This window comes from Tinamus guttatus, unplaced genomic scaffold, assembly GCF_059628265.1.
Source record: "Tinamus guttatus ecotype Peru unplaced genomic scaffold, ASM5962826v1 Tinamus_guttatus_pri_ptg001602l, whole genome shotgun sequence".
NCBI classification, from domain to species: Eukaryota; Metazoa; Chordata; class Aves; order Tinamiformes; family Tinamidae; genus Tinamus; species Tinamus guttatus.
The window spans coordinates 5,764,709-5,782,977 of record NW_028290136.1 but is presented as its reverse complement, the minus strand read 5'-3'; the positions used below and the strand labels follow the sequence as shown (position 1 = coordinate 5,782,977).

The following is an 18,269-nucleotide window of genomic DNA, read 5'->3' as shown; positions in this document are numbered from 1 at the left end:
TAGTGATATTTATTAGAGACTTTCCATCTGCAAACCGTAAGATTTTAAAGAATTCATTTAATTCATTCATGAGTACCCACTAAGGACTGGCAAAGGTTTAGTCAGGAAAGATGCAAACTGTGGCAGCACCTACGGATCTAATAAACCACCAGTCTGCATCCACAACGACACCCCGGCCGCGTGCGAGGACCCTGGCAGGAACCAGACCCGGGGACAATGACATCTTGAATTTCAGAAAGGAAATTCAGCAGACAGGAGAAATTCCAGTTCACAACTATGCAAATACTCCACAAACGTCCTAAAAATATTCACGCTCTCGGCAGCTACGCTCAAGCAACACCGTGGAGCTGGAAACACAAACTGTGCTGTATGACACCATTCCAGTGCAATAGAGAGGTTTTTGTTGAAACCACAGAACTGAACTGAACTTTGCACCAGCTACTTAAACACAAAAAGAAAGCAAATGTGCTTCCTGGAGCTTGAAAAACTGCATCTGACTGTATCCCAAGAGGCAAATTACGGGAGGTGCTCCAGGACTACAAGAGTCGCATTCCCCCCTATTGTAGATTATGAAATCCCTTTACAGGATGTGTGAAAACTGCACCTGGGTCCATGGCTACTTTCCTGACAGATTTAAAGGCCAGAGAGGAGTCCATTATACATCCAGTGACAGGAAACACTAACTGATTTTGCTATCAAAGGGCTCTAAGTGACTATGACCAATTCATATTCATTACGGAAAACAACTTGACTCCTCACACTGCAAAAGCATTTGCAGAGGACTCCTGAGACAGGCAAAGTATCCCACAGTTAAACGGCATTATCAGTGTTAAGAGATCCTCTGAAGGCACCCAGGGGAGAGGTCGCTATTCTCCCTGCAAATTAATCACTGTGCATTCACATAGACCGTATTTAAGGAAAAACATACACCTGTAAGACACCACACACTTGGAGCTGCAAGTGAAGCGACTGGCAAGACAGAGAACCAACCAGTCAGTCAGGTATTTTCATGCCATAGTCTTCACGGTGGTGACCCAAGCTATTTGCCACAAAACAGAGCAACAAGATAAAGTCTTGCACAACTATCAGTGCAGCAAATAAATTATGAGAAGGTTACAAAATCCACTGGACAATTAAAAATCAAAAGCTCCAAAAGAACGGAGCACGTTCTTATTTTCACTCGCTAGAGAGAGATTTTACCTGCTCTCAGAACGGGAAAGCAGATATAAGGCCCACTTGCATTCACAGCACTAACATCTGCAAAGAAAGCTTGCTATTGATTGAGCTATCTGATTTTCTCTCTGAGCATGCAGAGCTGTGCAGAGCCTCACCTGCTGGCCCTTCAGACACAGTCTTACCGATGACGCCTGGCTGATGAACGGAGACACAGCATCTGATACCTCCGTACAGAAACCCCGAAATGGACTTGGAGCATAACAAACTGCATTGAAGTATGTTAAAGTAATATTAAGGTTCTGACCTACGCCCACGGAGGTATGGAAATCCGGAGCGAAGAAGGAAAGCTCGGCTCTGTCTCAGCCCGCTGCTTCCAGCCACTGCAGCTTGCTGGCCGCGCGTGTCCGTCTCACGTAAAGAAAAGCCCTGCACTGTCCACGCGCAAAGTGGAGACGTAAGCGTTGAGCTTCTCACAAACCGTTGTATTTCCTTGCTCTAACATAACTTGGATCCAGATCTGAACATTGTTTTAGACCTTCTCTAGAGTTTGGTTTCCTTTCTTACCACAGAAAAAAGAAAAAAGACTTCTCAACAACGCCACAAAAGCCCTTTGTCCTTCCAAGCCTAGGATGATGGAAAAATTATCAATAACTGTAATAACCATCGGTTTTGGTTACCTTTGTGATGACTAACAGCAGAATTCAGTCCTTCCAAATATCTTCCGGGGCAATTGCTAAAAGAATTTTTCATGTGTGATTCTCTATTGTAAAACAGATAGCTTTGCCTTGGGCATAACAAACTACAGTACCAGAAAAACAGCAAGTATCAGAATAAGATTGGTAGATCCTGGGATGTGTATTACTGATCCATACTGTTTCTATATTAATATTTAATATGTCAGTGACATTTTTCCTCTTGAATGGAATAAAATAAAAATGCCACAGTACACTAGGGTAGGCTCACAGAGGCAAAAACACCTCAATTCATAAATTAACTCCTTCCCTCAAACTCTGATATTTTATACAACTAAGTCCTCTGTCCCTTCTCTTCTAAATAGTTAAATTATTCACCCCTAGCCAAATATTTTATATTGCAAATTTTAGCCTGAAGCATTTTGTTTTTATAGTCAAGTCATGAAGAACTGAAGTTAGAAGGTTTTAATAGAAAGGCTGACAGACCCTAAACTACAGCAAAGCTACTGGGTGCCACTATAATAAAGTTCATGTGTAAATGTGTATAAGTCATTGATTTTGTGTAATATAGGAAACATATGCTTTAGTTAACTACTTCTGTAAAATACCAAAGTTTTATAGTTAGCAAATATTAGGAAATGGTAACATTAAAAAGGAGATATATGAGGTGAAGAAGAAGACTGGTTCTTCATTTTAATACTGATGACAGGACACTTGATTCCCCCTTGAGAGCAATACTCCTAACTTCTTGCTTTAGAAATCCGTTTTCAGCCTTAAACAAGGGTTGGAAAAATTCTTTAAAAGGGATAAAGTGACCACTGAAACAGCACCACCAAGAAATAATAAATAAATAAATAAATAAATAAGCAACAGAAAAGGATTTGTCAGGTTTATTCATTTCCACTCCTCCCTTTTCCTCAGCTCTTTCAAAAATCAAAACAAATTAACTAAATTGTTAGACAAACCAGAATTGAACTGTCTTTACTGCTGAAGACGGAATCTTAAATTTCATCAGATTATGAGTGAAATGAGTGTAGTATTCTTAACCTGCTCGAGAGGATGCAGTATTCACCATATGTAGCTAGTTCTCTTAATATACATGAACAATTACGAAGGTTGAATTTACCATTTACAGTTTCCCACTGCATTAGCACTGAGGAACTACATTATACATTTGGTCATCCAACATACCGGTCAAAATCTACATTTAGTGGAAACAGAAATAGGAATATTGACATAAATTAAAATGAGATACCTCGTATCCTGGTATTGATCTAACTGCTTCCACCACTGCCAAGGACACTAGATGCTGAATGAAAGGGATTCTCTGGCCCAGGTTGGAATAGAGAGGAATGGTCATGTGTAAAGTGGACAGTGCACAGCCCACGGGACTGAGCCAAACATTTCCACCACGACCTGTGGAGGGAGGAAAAAATTAACTCCAAAAGAAGAAAACAAATATATATATACATTCTTACCTTAACACTAACAGAGACAATAACAAAAGCAAAAGATTCAGTGGTATCCGAGAATTTGCAGGAAGTCCTGTAAAGGAGTTTTCAAACTAATTTTTAAAGAAAAAAATGTTAAAGTGCAAACCTTTCCCTTTTTAAAAACAGCTAGTAGTTAATATGCATCCTGCTACTAATTTTCTCAAAACGGCACAAATGACTTTCTTCTGGGATTTTCCTGGTACTCTGTAACATATATGCTTCAAAAAATTTGAAGTGTTTTAAAGTGCAAAGTGTATTTAAAGATTATCTTTGTAAAGATACTCTGTGCGTATCTACAAATCCATCCACATGGTGACTCAACAGGACACAAACTAGATTTGAGCCCAAAGCCAGCCAAGCATTTTCATGCAGAGCTATGCTCAGGTGAGCTACAAGTTCAGGCTAATATTAAAATTGGCACAGCTTTCAAATCTGAGCTAGCATCTCCCTGGCAGAAACTGCTTTTATTTATCTGCAAAAGACTGTAAAAACCCAAACGATAGGTTTTCACAGTGCAGTAGATGCAAACAACCTCTAGCTCAGAGCAAATCTTGTTCCAGTTAAACCAGCAAATTTTGGTTGGGAGGTCCAACTTGTATTACACCAAGTGTAGGGATGGCAGCTTCCATGACTGCAGAGACTTTCTGGCAGAAACTGGAAGCCTGCTAAGCCACCTAACATCCTAAAAATGCTTACTTTGGTCTCCAATCACTTAGGTTTCAAGTTTGATTCCATAGTTTAAGTGGGGGAAGAGGCCGATACTACCCAATAGCTTACATTGAAAACAAGCATAATATATCTCTAACACGGGTATACAATGCTAAAATGCCCTATTCCATGCATTTAAGATGCATTTATTAGGAAGGAAACATACTGACCTTTCCCTTGTGTTTGTCTAACAGCAATTGCTATTAAACCCATCTCCTCAGGCAACTTGTACATTAACCTGCCAGTTGGAAGAAAGAAAAAAGAGTTTATCAGGTGGAACATTCATAAAAATCTATATTTAAATGTAAGGTAATATCTTACATAACATGATATTACCATTTATCCATTAACAGTTAATGTTTATTCTTGATGAAAAAGCATTCAAGTATTAAAGAAAAAAGATTAACTGAAAAGTTATTAAGGAAAAGTTTACTCTATCTGTTATGCTGGAAAAAGTTACAACTGTAGTTCATTTAAGGTACCTTCTGAAAACATACGTTTTGTATTTCTTCACGTTTCTTGAAGTGCTTATTTTTTGTATGTCACTATCTTCAGTAAGTGACAACTAGCAATTCTAGACATTTGTTTCTACTTAGAGCAAATTTTTGCCTGTAGTACAGAACATAACAGCATCAGTTTCTGATTATTTGGAAAACCAATATGGTGGCAGTAAAGCAGTTTAAAAGATACACTATCCCCTGAGAACTAATTATGATTTAACTACAGTAAATAAATCTACACCTTCTGAGAACTCTAGAGAACACTGGCTTATTTTAGGTTTGTGTTCTGCTTTTAAAATAGTTTCACTTAAAAGAATACTAACTTTCCTCTGGGGATAAGTAGAAAGTGCACTTTAACACCATCAAATGAGTCAATGCTAAACTGAAAAAAAATAATACTACTACGGTGAGAACTTGGTTCACGCCACTTCAACGCCGATCTGAACTGTACCAAGATCCCTCTTCACCTTGCATGTTTGCACAGAGTAATTTAGCAATAGATAAAACAGATATTCAGCACGTCGCCGGCAGGTAAACCCGTGAAGTGATTTATAGGCCCAACCGCCACGCGCAACACGGGCACAAACGCAGCGCTGTTCATTCCCATAAAAGAGGCCTTGTCCGGGCGATAAGCGCTATCCCGATCCGCGGGTATCGCTCATATCGACTTCATCCCGCTCCCAGAGCCGGCGGGAGCTCTGCCGGGCCCCGGAGCGGCTGCCGGGAGGGCACACGGACACCTCGGTGGGCAGGAAGGGAAGGGGCTGCTGCTCTGCGCGGCCTCGGGGATGGGAAGGGGCTGCTGCCGGGGCCAGCAGAGGAGCGAGGCGCGAGGAGGATGCCCCAAGGCCTCGGAAACTGTCCCGACGGCAGAGCCGCTCCATTGGCAGGGCCCGACCGAAGACAGGAGCCTTCACTGATCCGCCTTCACTGATGACAAATATGGGAACCTTGGCTGCTACAAATCGCAGCAGCCCATGCCTAGGAAAAGCCCAGCAGATGTTTTCCCACATTATTAAGGAATCGGCATGAGGCATTTTCAAAGAGCGAGAGCCAGAAGATCCCTTTGCCAGTCCCCTCCCATTTCACATGCAATGCAGCTCAGTAAGTCTTTCCTGTGGACCCCGTGAATTGCTGCCTGGGACTAGGATCATTTACCACCAACCTTTAACACTGGAAGTACACCTCCACTTATGCTGGGACCCGGCAGAAAATCCCAACTAGTTTGCTGTGCCCATGTGGCCTCAACACTGTCTGCTGGGAACAGCGAGACTTCGGCTTCGGCACCGCACTCGTGGGACTGCAACATGGAAATCTAATTTAACTTTGGAAGCACAATAAGAGAGGCGCTGTCAAAATACATGGATATCCGTTGCTTCTCCATTCATATTTGTTGTTAAATAGGCAAAAATACAAACCAAAACAAACCAAAAGAAATGTCCTGCGCTGCAATGACAGGAGAAAAATAATGAGAGCAGGAAAAAAAATTGTTAGGAAACCAAAAGAGGGGCTTCCAGAACAAAGAGAGATGATTAACACAGCACATGCCTGCAGCTATTAGAGGCTTGGCAGCAGCGAGTAACATATTGAACACAGAGACAGGGTTTGCACTTTTAAGAGCCACAGAGAATTTCTTGAAGACGGACACAACATGGGGAAGCTGCTAATACCCAGCTTGATACATCAAGAGACAGATAGATTTCTTTGTACTGCTTCCTGAGATTGCTCTGGAATCACCACAAAGCCTAAGATAATAAGAAAACCCAACTTCTGAACGTTGTAAATGTTGTGGCATTGTTTGTTTCTAGAAGAAACAAATTGTATTTTCCTTACCAGAAAGAGCAACCGTACGTGTGCTTTTTTACTTATTGACTTCCCTTCATCCTTTTAACTTAATCAATTGCAGATTTAACTATTTTAGTTTACTACAGAGTGACTTAATCACCATGTTCACCACAATTTTTCTTAAATCTTTGCCTATAAGAAATTCACCATTCTTTTCTATGTTCTTCAACCATCTTGCTCTACAAGTTAAGCACCACAAGACCACACTGAGATGCAAGAGCAGAAAAGCATGAAACAAATGAAAACAAATTTTCTCATTAGGTGGGATATTAGACAGCATTTAGGATTCAAAAAAAAGATACTTGGATTTTATATACATTTTTTCCCTGCTTTGAACATTTTTGTGGTATTTTCCAAAACGTGAGAAAGGCACTTTCAGTGCTCAAGAAGCACTAAAAGCAGTTGAAATATTAAGAGAGAGATTTTCTAGCACTACTTTTTATACAAATATATATATATAAAAAGTAATGCACTCTATGAATGCTGTCAAGAGTAATAAACAATGCTTAATTGGTTTATAGACATTTCAAGTCCAAGGAGGAATCTGTCTCCACGGCTAGTCAACACAATGACTTTTCTTCCTACGCGAACATAAAATGGGAATTGAAACCACAAAAACTATGTTTGAATAATGTTAACGGCCTGACAACTATAAATTTCATTGATGTTGTGGGTTTAAGGTTGAAACTCTCATTAATGCATCCTGCTGTGTTACAGTATTGCAGAGGTATTACAAGAGGCAGCATAACATTCCAGATGTTAAAATATCTGGGCACAAGAGGGTAAGTTATGAACAGATTTCTCTCTTTCTTCCCAGTTTCTTGTCTGAAAATCTCACCCTCAAAAAACATTGTTTACAAATACTACTTACAGACATTATAAATGAAAAACACATAAAAACAAAGTATGTATTTTTAGTCTAGCGGAATGGAACACCCCCCTTGATCAGTTCCTTACATTATTTTGGGCAAGAAGGAGGCCTGAATTCTTGCTTTACTACTTTATATCCATAGCTATAACCCATTATGCCCATTTTGGAAATGAGCAGTGTACCTACTAATATGTTTCCTTAAGCCCCCACAGCCCTCCCTTTCCTTTCCATAACCCTCAGGCTGCACGATGCCGTGGCCGGCTCCACAAGGTGTGTGCTGAGCGGCCTGACACGAGGCACGGGAAGCTTGGCCAGCTGGCCAAACACAACAGGTAATTCTTACATCCACACGGCTTTTTATTATCATTTAATATTCATTTATTTTTATCGAGAGCACCCCAGTTCAGATTTCTCTCTTCTACCTGTAACCTCTATGAATGGAAGAGCAGGTCAAACCTATGGCCGTCTTCTACGGAGCAGAAGACTGAGAAGCTGCTGCTTCTGGATTTGCTTTTGATAACTCCAAGGGTAAATCCAAAAATAAGCTTCTCTATCTTGGGCTTAGAAGCATCATGCCTGACCAGCCTGAGTGCCATCGATGATGGAATGACTAAATTTGTGGATGAAGGGAGAGCACCTTGGCTTTAGTTAGGTTCTCAACAGGCTCTTTCCCACCATCCTTATATCCAAGCTGGCTATTGTGGTCTCTGTAGGTGGACTACTAGAGGAGAAAAAAAATGCTAGGATTTTGGGCTTGAAAAGTAGTGGTTAATGGTTTATACTCTCTTTGGAGGCTTGTTGCAATCAGAGCTTCTCAGAGGTTTATCCTGACACCCATCCTGTTAATATCTTTACCACTGACCCTTAGGATGAAATGGCATATCTTCTAATCAGGTTTGCAAATGACAGAAAACTATGAGGATAATTAAGCTCGGAAATGGGGTGCCCACTGAGGCTGTGGAGTATCCCTGGCCTTGGAGGTCTTTAAGGTCTCACTGCACAAAGCCCTGAGCAACCCGTCTTGAATTCACAGTTAACTCGGAGCAAGAGATTGAACAAGAAACCTGCAGGCATCCCATCCAACCTGAAGGATGCTACAGTTCTAAGAAATGTACAGAAATGTGGTAGTTTTGGTATTTCTAGCTGTCCTTTAAATTGGTTGAAATTGGCCGGCAATCAGTGACTAGCAATTAATCACTAAATCAGCAATTTAGCTTGGGCACCTGGCTATTTACTGAAATCCCTTGTCCCAAGTAGAACCTGAGAGTAAAGTCATTTACATGCACGCTTGCAAGCCTCAATTAATACTTAATTTTACCCATCTTCCTCTTTCTGTGCCCTAATCACTGACTTCCTAAGTAAACTGAAGGCTGCCAAAAGATTGACTCCCACAGCTGAGACAGGTAGAAGAACACCTAAACTGTTAATCCTACTGAGGCTTATTTAAGTGATAGGAATCTTACTGCTCGGCACTGTTATAACTTTGCCTATATCCAGCAGGTACCATATGTGCCAGAATACACTATTACATGAATACGCTCCTCTGTTCTATTGCAAAAATTCATAGCTTTTTGCACTTTATAGTGGCTTTCCCTATAGCAACACTATTGCTGAAAGGATCATTTAGTATCAAGTTCTCTTTGGATATATTAATGTCCCACATCAGTGAAAAAAGGCACAGATGACTACAATGTCTCAGACTTGTGCGTAACTACGAAGCACCCTGGAACCTTGGACTGCTACCTTCTCCTACCTTACTGCAATGAAAACTGAAAAAAGAAGATTGTGCTATTTTAGTTGTGCATTTTCAGCATAGTATCACATTATAAATGATACAGGTTAGCAATTTATATACCTTTTGGCTAGTTGGCCTAATCTGGGACAATACGACATTAACAAGAATATAGTTCCAACTTTAGGTCCCGATTTCATACTTTTTTTTTCATTGCAACAAATAGCAAGACTGGAAGTAAGGTGAAGTCAAGCGAGCTCGTTTTCAGCTGGATCCATCTCTAATTCTCTAATCTGACTCACCACAAACGAACACAGCAGTTGGCAAAAGGGAAGCAACAGGAACAAGGGGCCACTGGACAGAAGGGAAGAAAGAGCTGGTTTGGTCTTACCATCCATGTACTTATGCTGGATTTAAATTACTCAGAATAGTACATGTTTTGCTTGCGGAATTACTTTGAGAATCAAGGTTGCAGAACAGACAGTGTATACCTCCACCACTAAATGCTCATTTTTTTCTGCTCACTGCATTTTTCAGCTGGTAATTTTCTTGTCTCTCTATTTTATACTAGCTATTTTATAATTAATTCTTTGTATATGTTTATAGACTTTTCCTCTTAAAAAAAGAAAAAGAGAATTTAAAACATAGTACCATACAGCCAAAGGTGTCAGGAAACATACCCAAATAAGAAAGGACTCCAAAAAATTGGTTTGCCAACAAAATGCCAGTAAAATTTGAAACCTGGGTTCAGACACACTGGTAATGTTCCAAAACTCAAAACTTAAAGAACTTCTTTATTCAGTAAATCAGCTGCTCTGTGAATATCATCAAGACCACAAAGTTACAGTAAAGCAGGGAGTTTCCAAGAGGCATGTGAGGAAAGTTTAGGACTTCAAGTTGCTTCAGTTTTTAATTTGAAATGAAAAAAAAAAATCATTCTGAACAATTCATTTTTTTTTCCTTCAAAACATAATCATTTTAATCCATGACCTTTACTTGAAAAGGCTACTTGAAGTGTATTGAAAAGTTAACACAGAATGAATGGAAATGAAACAGAACTCATTGAAAATGGACTCCAATCCCAAAATTTAAGAGACAGAATAGTTACTGGAATGCAGTGAAATCCATTTATCCTAACATGGTAAGAAGAAAATCCTCAGAATGGAGTAAAAAGTTCTAAACATATTGATGCAAAACAGATTTACCTCCTCTTATCCAAAGCAAAGCAAGTTACAGATGCTACAAAGAAGTTTAAAATATACAGATCAGTGTAGCTTGTAGCTATGTCAATTTTAACTATAACTTTATCACACTTGTACAACCTTGGCCACTGCCAGAGGGAGAAACCTGAAGGCCGCACCATACAGCAAGGAACAACAGCAATTCACCAGGTGGCAAATTTATGTCAAATTAGTACTAGATTTGCTAATTAATTCTCTAATAGTATGATTAACCTGAAGTGTTGGGATCTCAAAGTAACCCACAGTCAATTCTGAATTCATACAATCTTTATTTAATTTCACCTTTCAGATAAGAAAATGAAAATAACCAGAGAACTTTTTGCATACACAGAGATTTTAACTTTGTACTCAGGCCAAATTCCAGTCTGGATAATTACATTTCCTTACGAAAATTTCTCTGCAATTTACTTAGACAATCCTTCATTTCCTGTCTTAAATCATGTGTGGTGTTAAATAGTTGCCGAGTTCCACCATAGAAGAGGGTGAAATGATTCCCAAGTAGCCTGTCAAATAGCTGGGGCTGATGCAGAACAAAAGACACTGGGCATGTCACGTTAGTTAAAATAGGAATGAAGAAGTATTCTGCTGAAGCAGAAATTAATCAGATCCCCCCTCCAACCTTCGCAATCCCGGGAAAGAATAAAACACTTCATCAGAAATCCATTATTTGCTAAGTAACTGTAGAAATTCTACAAAATTAATTTTAACACTTACTTTACTTACAATCATATTTTTTCCTTTACTCCTTTATTAGTCAAAGTTGTAACAAAACTAGTTATAATTAAAATAATTTTATACTACTCAAACTACTTTACACTAAAGAAAATACCAGGAAAGCATTTGAATTCTTCTGCACGATTTGCCTGTTTCCATGTCTGCAACTATATCGTGCTCCAAATTTAGTCTCTGGTAGGTTTTTGTTGATAACGTGGTTGCCGCGAAAAGCCTATGGATGCAGTACAGCTCTAGTCTTTCTAACCCAATGCTAAATGAAATATAATTTCCTTTTCTTTTTCTCCTCTGTCTAAAGAGAAGTTCTACCATTTCCCGACATCCAAACAAGAGGTAGCACATTGTTGTACCATCTCACATTAGCTGTGGTCCACATTATTGGCTGTCATCTCTGGGGAAGCTGTCAGCTGGCCCGGCAACCTTTCTGAAAAACCTTTTATGTGAAAAACAAACAACTAGAGCTCCATTCAAATTTCTCAGGTACCTCTGGTCTCATCAGCCAAAACTAACGGGTCCAAATTTTCAAATGTCCCTTATCAAGTATCAATTTCTAAGCTTTTTTCTCTCCACACTTAGCTACTTGTATATTTATGCTCTTGCTGAAGGGTAAAGCTATGACTTAGACAAACATTATACATGAAAAATAAGTTGCATGCATTTGGCAACAGTGTGGAAGACTATCAGCCAGTCTACAATTCATGTGATTTAAAAACACACATAAAATTTATTGTTAGTTCTGACTGCCTGGTCATATTCTTATTTTCTGCAATATGTGCTACCCTGCACAATGCGTGTTACCAACATAGTCCTGTGGACGGCAATTTGACACATTATTTGGCATTAAGTCAAATCTTCGTAATTTTGTCCAGGTGTTATAACCATTATAAAGCAACTATGGTTTCATAAAATGTCAGGTAAAGCAGAACCTTATTTGTATCTTTTTTCCCATTAAGTACCATGGAACAAAATCCTCTGAAAAGTATTAAGTACCATGGAATACAAAATCTTTGAAAAAAATATTAAAATACTACTAACAGTTTTTTGTTGTGCCAAACAATTTAAAAGTAATGTATTTCTATGATGTCCATAAGACATCATAATTTAATAGGAGAACTCCCACTCCATGAAAAATGTCAGTTTTGTTCCTATTCTACTAAAACCCCTAGATGTATAGCATCTAGAAAGGTCTTAAGCATGCTATAAAATCTTAAAGCAAAATTAGAAATTGAATGTGCTAGTGAGGGGAAATAATACTATTTTTTTTAAAGAAAAAGCATTTCAGTGAGAGACATATTTCTGTGAAATTTTTCAAAATAGCTATTTAAGTCTAAAACTTCAGCTGTCATTTGAAATACTAAAATATTATTTTTAAGAAACATGATTCGGCCTAGTCAAATGTTTTCCAGATATGCATTTTTTCACCGAAATTGCAGATTTGGAAAAGCCAGTGCTCTCTAAGAGATGGAAAAATTAATTTGTTTGAAACATTCGTTTTTCATTAAAAAAAAATAACACTTTTTGAGGTATTTTCAACCTCATCAAACATATCAGTTTCTTCAAATATATGGAAAGGCCTAAGTTTTGAATCATTTCAACTCCAAAGGATCCATGGTGTCACAAATCGGGTTTCACATGCGTCGACTTTCCCACGAAGATTAAGGTTGTGTTAACAAGCTACACTGGCCACCAAGCTTGAGATTCCCCTTTGCAAAGGCAAAGGCAGCCCAGGAGATGCATTTTGGATTAGGACTCTCCCATTCCAGTCACAGAAGCAGTGTGGGATGTCTGAACTAGCACTTTCACAAGGCATTTAAGTCCCATATGCGCAGGTCAAGCTGTTGTTGAGCTCACCTGAAACATCTAGCTGGGTTATAAACTCAAAGCATTACACTTCAATAGTCCAAAACAGAGCTTTTTCTTCAACTTCTTGCTCCCGTGTGAGGGAGTAGCTAACCATACTTCAGCTCTTGTCTTGACTTTAAGTTGCAGATCATGGTAGAGATAATAATATTGAAATAAGATTTTTTTATGGGGGATAAAATGGGCAATAAGCACAGTAGTGGGACTCAGTTGGCACTGTGTTCATGCATCTAATTGTTAAAGCACAAAACTGCTCTCATCAAGTACCAGAGTCTTGTTCTAGCTGCTCCCTACAGTGCCAAGGGAAACCACAAGATTTCTAAATTCAGTATTAAAGCATACAGCACTTTTCTCATGCAAGAGCCAACATCCAGAAACATATAAATAAAGAACAGAAAAGTTCTGTTTCCAAATATGTTGTCAAATACTTTTAAAACCCCTACTATTAGACTGTGCAAACTTAAAGGCAGACTCCAATAGTTAATTTCATGGGTGATTAAGAATGGATTTCAAAATAAGGAAGTTACCTTCCGGTGGCCACAGTATCCTCTGTAGACTCCAGAAGCAGTCCTCATCTTGAAGACTTGAACCACAGACTCAACACAAAATGTAGCTGGCTTTAACTCCCAAAAGAGTGGATTCTCTTTGTCAGAACTGGTAGCAAAAAATCCCAAGATTCCCTCACATCCCTGTAATTTTGAGTTTCCCACCTGCTACACAGGCAGCAACTGCTAAGGGGCAAGAAACCAAATAGGTTTCCCCAAGGTCCCCAAGTGAATCTGCTTGGATCTTGGCATTTCAGCCCTTCTCCGGGCGATGATCTTTGCACAGAACGGACAACAAAGTCCGAGCAGATCAAATGCTGTGGAATACACTAACAAGAAGAAAAGCCTTTCATTCATGTGTTACCTCAGTACACTCTGATATCACTTGTGAATGCAGATAAATATAACATGTCACATTCAAATGGAGTGCCTCTATAAGCAGTATCTCAACATTCCTGAATGAAAAGCAAAGGAAACTGTAGGATGGATCACCCTCATTTTTCTCCCTCTTCCCCAAAGCTCTACTGCAGTGTGATTCTGTTGGAGGTCTGGGGGTCCTGGGGTCTGTGCCCAGCTCTCATGTGCTGTGTTTGATCACATTACTTGCATTTGCTTCTCAGATAAGTAATCAAATCACAGACTGCCATCCAGGAACAGCTGAAATAGGTCATAAATCATTACGGAAGCTCCTGGCAGACCTGTGGGCTCCCTATTTTTCTGTGCATGCCTTCTTTAGATTTAAAGGTGTAAACTTGAAAGCAAAATGTGGGCCCAGAAAACAAATCTTCTCATTCAGCTTTACTGGCACATTTCTGCAAAACAGGTGCTCCGCAGACACTGATGTTTGGACGGAGTTGCCTTGAAGCGTATTCAGACGCGAATCCTTGGCAGAGATGTTCCAGGCAACACGGAATCAGCAGAACCACTCAGATCCCATGCAATAGAAGCAAGGATCAAAGAGCAGGTGGAAGACTTGCAGGATTAGTTACACGATACTATGAGGGTTTGCAGTACTTACCACTAAGCAAGAAGAAACTGGGAGACAGGCACGGTGGTGTTTCACTTTAAATGAAACAATAAGGTTTTATCTACGGGCAGGATGGTCTGTGAAAAACAATTCCCTGCCTCTGGAGAAGGTTGGATAGAATTGCTTAAATGGGAAGCATCAGAAATAACTGTGCAAACATGCTCTACTCTTAGAAATGAGCGCAAATGTGGAAGAAAAAATGTGTGGTTAGCACATTTGTGCAGCGCAAAACCCCACCATGCCAACAGAGGGGCAGTACCCGGATGGGCAATCGTGACAAGGCGAGGCCTGGCTGCGGGCACGAAAGCAGCTGAAACCCTCCGGCAGCGACAGGTCAGCGCCAACAGCCCCCGCGTGGGCCTGAGACGCCCCAGAGAAGAGGCTTGGCAGCAACGGCAAGCGCCAAGTCCGCCTCCCTTCCTCTTTTATGCCTCAGAGAACATTGCCTAGACCGTTGTCAAAAACTTACGGTGCTGGAGAAGCTACAGTTTTATTAGGCAAATTACCCTTCTCAAGCAATTTCTAAAGAAGAAATGTATTTCTGCTTTACAGCATTGTCCTACAGCCAGTAGAAAATGCAGAAATGCTTATTTCTTTCCTTTCTGTAAGGGGCTTTTTACCTGAGTAAACGATTTATTACCTCAGTCACATCTTCTCCTGATGAGAGCAACCGAATTCTCTTATATTCCCTTCTCCTCAGCTCAGGAGTCAGGCTTCCCAGACCCGAACTCTTTTCCTTCCTCTGCTTTCTCCAGTAGCCAGTAAATCTGAAGCCTGGACCAGTAACTCCAGCTCAGCATTCCCACTACTGAGCGTACCTGGAAGGATCCCTCCACACATTTTATATGCAACGTGTTTTGTATGAATTCTGCTCTCAGTCCTCATTTTCTCTTTCAACACGAGGCTTTCTGGCCCACATTCAGTTCCCAATTCATACATCCTGAACTCCTTTTGAAAACTGGTATCCAAACGCCCAGTTTTCATTGAATGCCTTTGCATGTGATTATTCCCCTGGCCACACTTACCCCAAACGAGCTGTCATTAATCACATTATTAGTGCAATGACTGAGCTGCTCGGAGGCCTGGAGAGATGGGAAGCTTTAGCAGACTGGCCTAGTTGGTGCAGGAGCATCACCACTAAGGACACAGGTAACAGCATCGAACAGGAACATAGCTTAAGTGAAATTAGAAAAATGGAGAGCATCTTCTCAGACCCCCTCTTCCGTTAATGAAAATATGATCTGTGATGCTGAGATCAATAACTATCATTTTCAATAAGCCTTTAGAAGCCACCTACTTTGCACAAAGAGGATTAGATTAAAGCATGACTAAGAAAAGGCCAGTCACCAGAAGGCAGCACGACTCCAACAACATGTACAGCAGAAATGGGAACAAGTCAATTGAATGTGTCTTTATGGTACAGTTAAAATAGGACTGTTGGCTACAGCACCTTAAATTCCCACATTTGAGGAAAAAGTGATGAGCAATTAAATAATGAGTATATTGGTTGAGGTAAAGGAAGTGATTTGGGGAAACTACTTTTCACCCTCTCTGAGCGCTAAGCTGAGCTGTGTTAAAACCCTTGCTAATAAAACTGTGGTCAATATATCCACCCCTGTACAGATCTGCCAGTTATATAAACGAATATCATTCACTAGTTTAGCTCTTGGTCTTGCCAAGCAATGTAAAAAGGTGGTTTTAATGAAGCGCTTTTCACTTTTTTTTTTCTGAGTATTAGATGCTAACATACCTTTTCTAGGTAAAAAGCATTTGCAGTCCTGGAAAAATTGGAGTAATTTTAGCAGCCTGAGCAGCTTTCATGCTCCACCATTAACAACATATTTAGTGTTGAAATTAATTGAGAAAGAAAAAGAATAGGACGAGGAAATACTCTTCCTTTCAGATTTTTTTTTTAAAGTGGCATTTTCCAATGAGTACTCTGTAAATGTTGAATTTACAAAGACAGACATAAAGCAGATCTTTATGTTCCTCTCCATCCAGAACCAAGCTATACAAGCCATCATCTCACCAACTCTGTTTTACTGTACAGGGTACCTTCTCCATAGTAAACCTATAAGCTACCTGTGTTCACCCCCTGAGACCCTTTTCACGATTACTCAATTAACATCCCTACGCCAGTCTGCCTGGAAGTCTTTTTTCCATAGGCAGTTTGCAAAATCTGGGGCAGGAACCACCTTCTGCATTTTTGTAAAGCTCCTAGGATTTGCTCCATCACCGGGACGCTCAAGCGACTCAGTAAGAGAAATGGAGTCTGAGGGTCCTGCAGGCCGACAGGACCAAGCGCAGACAAAACACACGGCTCAGGCGGTGATGGCAGATCTTTGATCTCTGCACTCCATCCATGGCAGGGAAACACAATTCTCTCAAACAGACAACATTCCCAATAGTATCAGCAGAGCAGAGAAAGAATTGAATTTTGAGAGCAGGAAACGAATCAGCTGTCGGTGGACATGTGGGTCCTTGATGTGAGCATGTTCCTATCATGAGCATACGGGTTTTGTGGATCTCTAATAGCATTTCCCAGGTATGCTGAAAAAACTGTTCTAGGTATCGAGTTGCAGAAGTGTTACATTAATTCCACGGCTGTACATCAGAACTTGAGCAGAACCTGAAGCTTCCTAACCAGCAAGATATATGTTAAGTACTGGACTCGGGCGGAATACTTTTACACATCAGATAACCTTATGAGGCAAGAAATGGAACATTCATTCCCAAATCAAATGCAGACATGATCAAATGGACCTCTGTTAATATGCAGAACATAACCTAATTCTCCAATGGGTTTTTTTTTGTTCTACCTTTACACAAATCCTGAAAGCTGAGACATGCACTAGTGCAAGCCAAACACAACAAAAGGAGCTTAACTCTCCATCTGAACGCACCCCGCGCTTTTCATAGCGTGACGCTACCTGGAAATGCTCAGTGGTTTAGCAACAGAAAAGAGGAAGAGATTTTATTTATTTATTTATTTTAATGTCAGCAACTGAATGGCTGGATATTGTCAAATAAAGTTGGCATACTGCCTCATTGAAGTATTCTTACTTTTAAGTAATTACATATAGAATCAACCAGTTTTGAAAGTTATTATAATTTTAATAGTTAAAAACTCCTCCCCTGACTTACATATTTCAAATGATAAAACTTATATTAGCTATTCTAAAAAGAGATGAAGCAAGGCAGCCTCTACAACCTTAAACATACTGCCAAGTCCTCAATTTAAAAAAAAAAAAAAACTCATCAAAAATATTTCTTGGAAATTTACACAAAATACATCTTTGGTAACTTAGCACACTCCATCCCTCCTTTCACACGAACATTTACTTTTGTTACTGAAGAGCTCTTACGACTTCTTCTGTTATGTTCTTTAGCTTTCAGATATTCTCAAAGAAAACATGACTGAATTTTAGAAGACAGATTGTAAAATATAAAATGTGATAGTAGAAGGATGCTTTATCTCTATGTCCATTCAGCACATCTCACTATAACTTAGGCAATTCCTTCCAGTAGGAGAGCCACTGTAAATCCAAACAAAACCTAATATCCTTCACTTACACATAAACACGAAAAAAACAGCCAGTTGTAGTAACTGGAAAAAATCAAAAAAAAACCTATCTTGCAGGCAAGGTTAAGGTGCCTCCTCAGTTCTTTTTTTTTTTTTTTTTTGGTAAGTGCAAGTATGAATCAATAAAATCTCATGGACTTTTTCCACAGGAACACTGTGATAATCCACTTGAACAGAATTCATCTTAATTAAAGGATTTTAAAGGACTACTTCACTGCAGACATGGCTTCCCTGTATGAACACTAAGTTAGTTGCGTGCCTGTC

General features: G+C 39.7%; 1 protein-coding gene across 2 annotated transcripts in view; it reads right to left on the bottom strand.

The window, feature by feature from the left end:
• HLCS (holocarboxylase synthetase) overlaps window positions 1-18,269 on the bottom strand; it is a 112,441-nt gene that overhangs the window by 4,414 nt on the left and 89,758 nt on the right. For both annotated transcript variants that reach the window (XM_088539338.1, XM_088539339.1), the window contains 2 exons: window positions 4,240-4,307; window positions 3,124-3,284 (listed from right to left, as the gene is read on the bottom strand). In XM_088539338.1, the coding sequence (XP_088395464.1) occupies window positions 3,124-3,284; window positions 4,240-4,307 (229 nt within the window). The remainder of the gene's footprint in view (window positions 1-3,123; window positions 3,285-4,239; window positions 4,308-18,269) is intronic.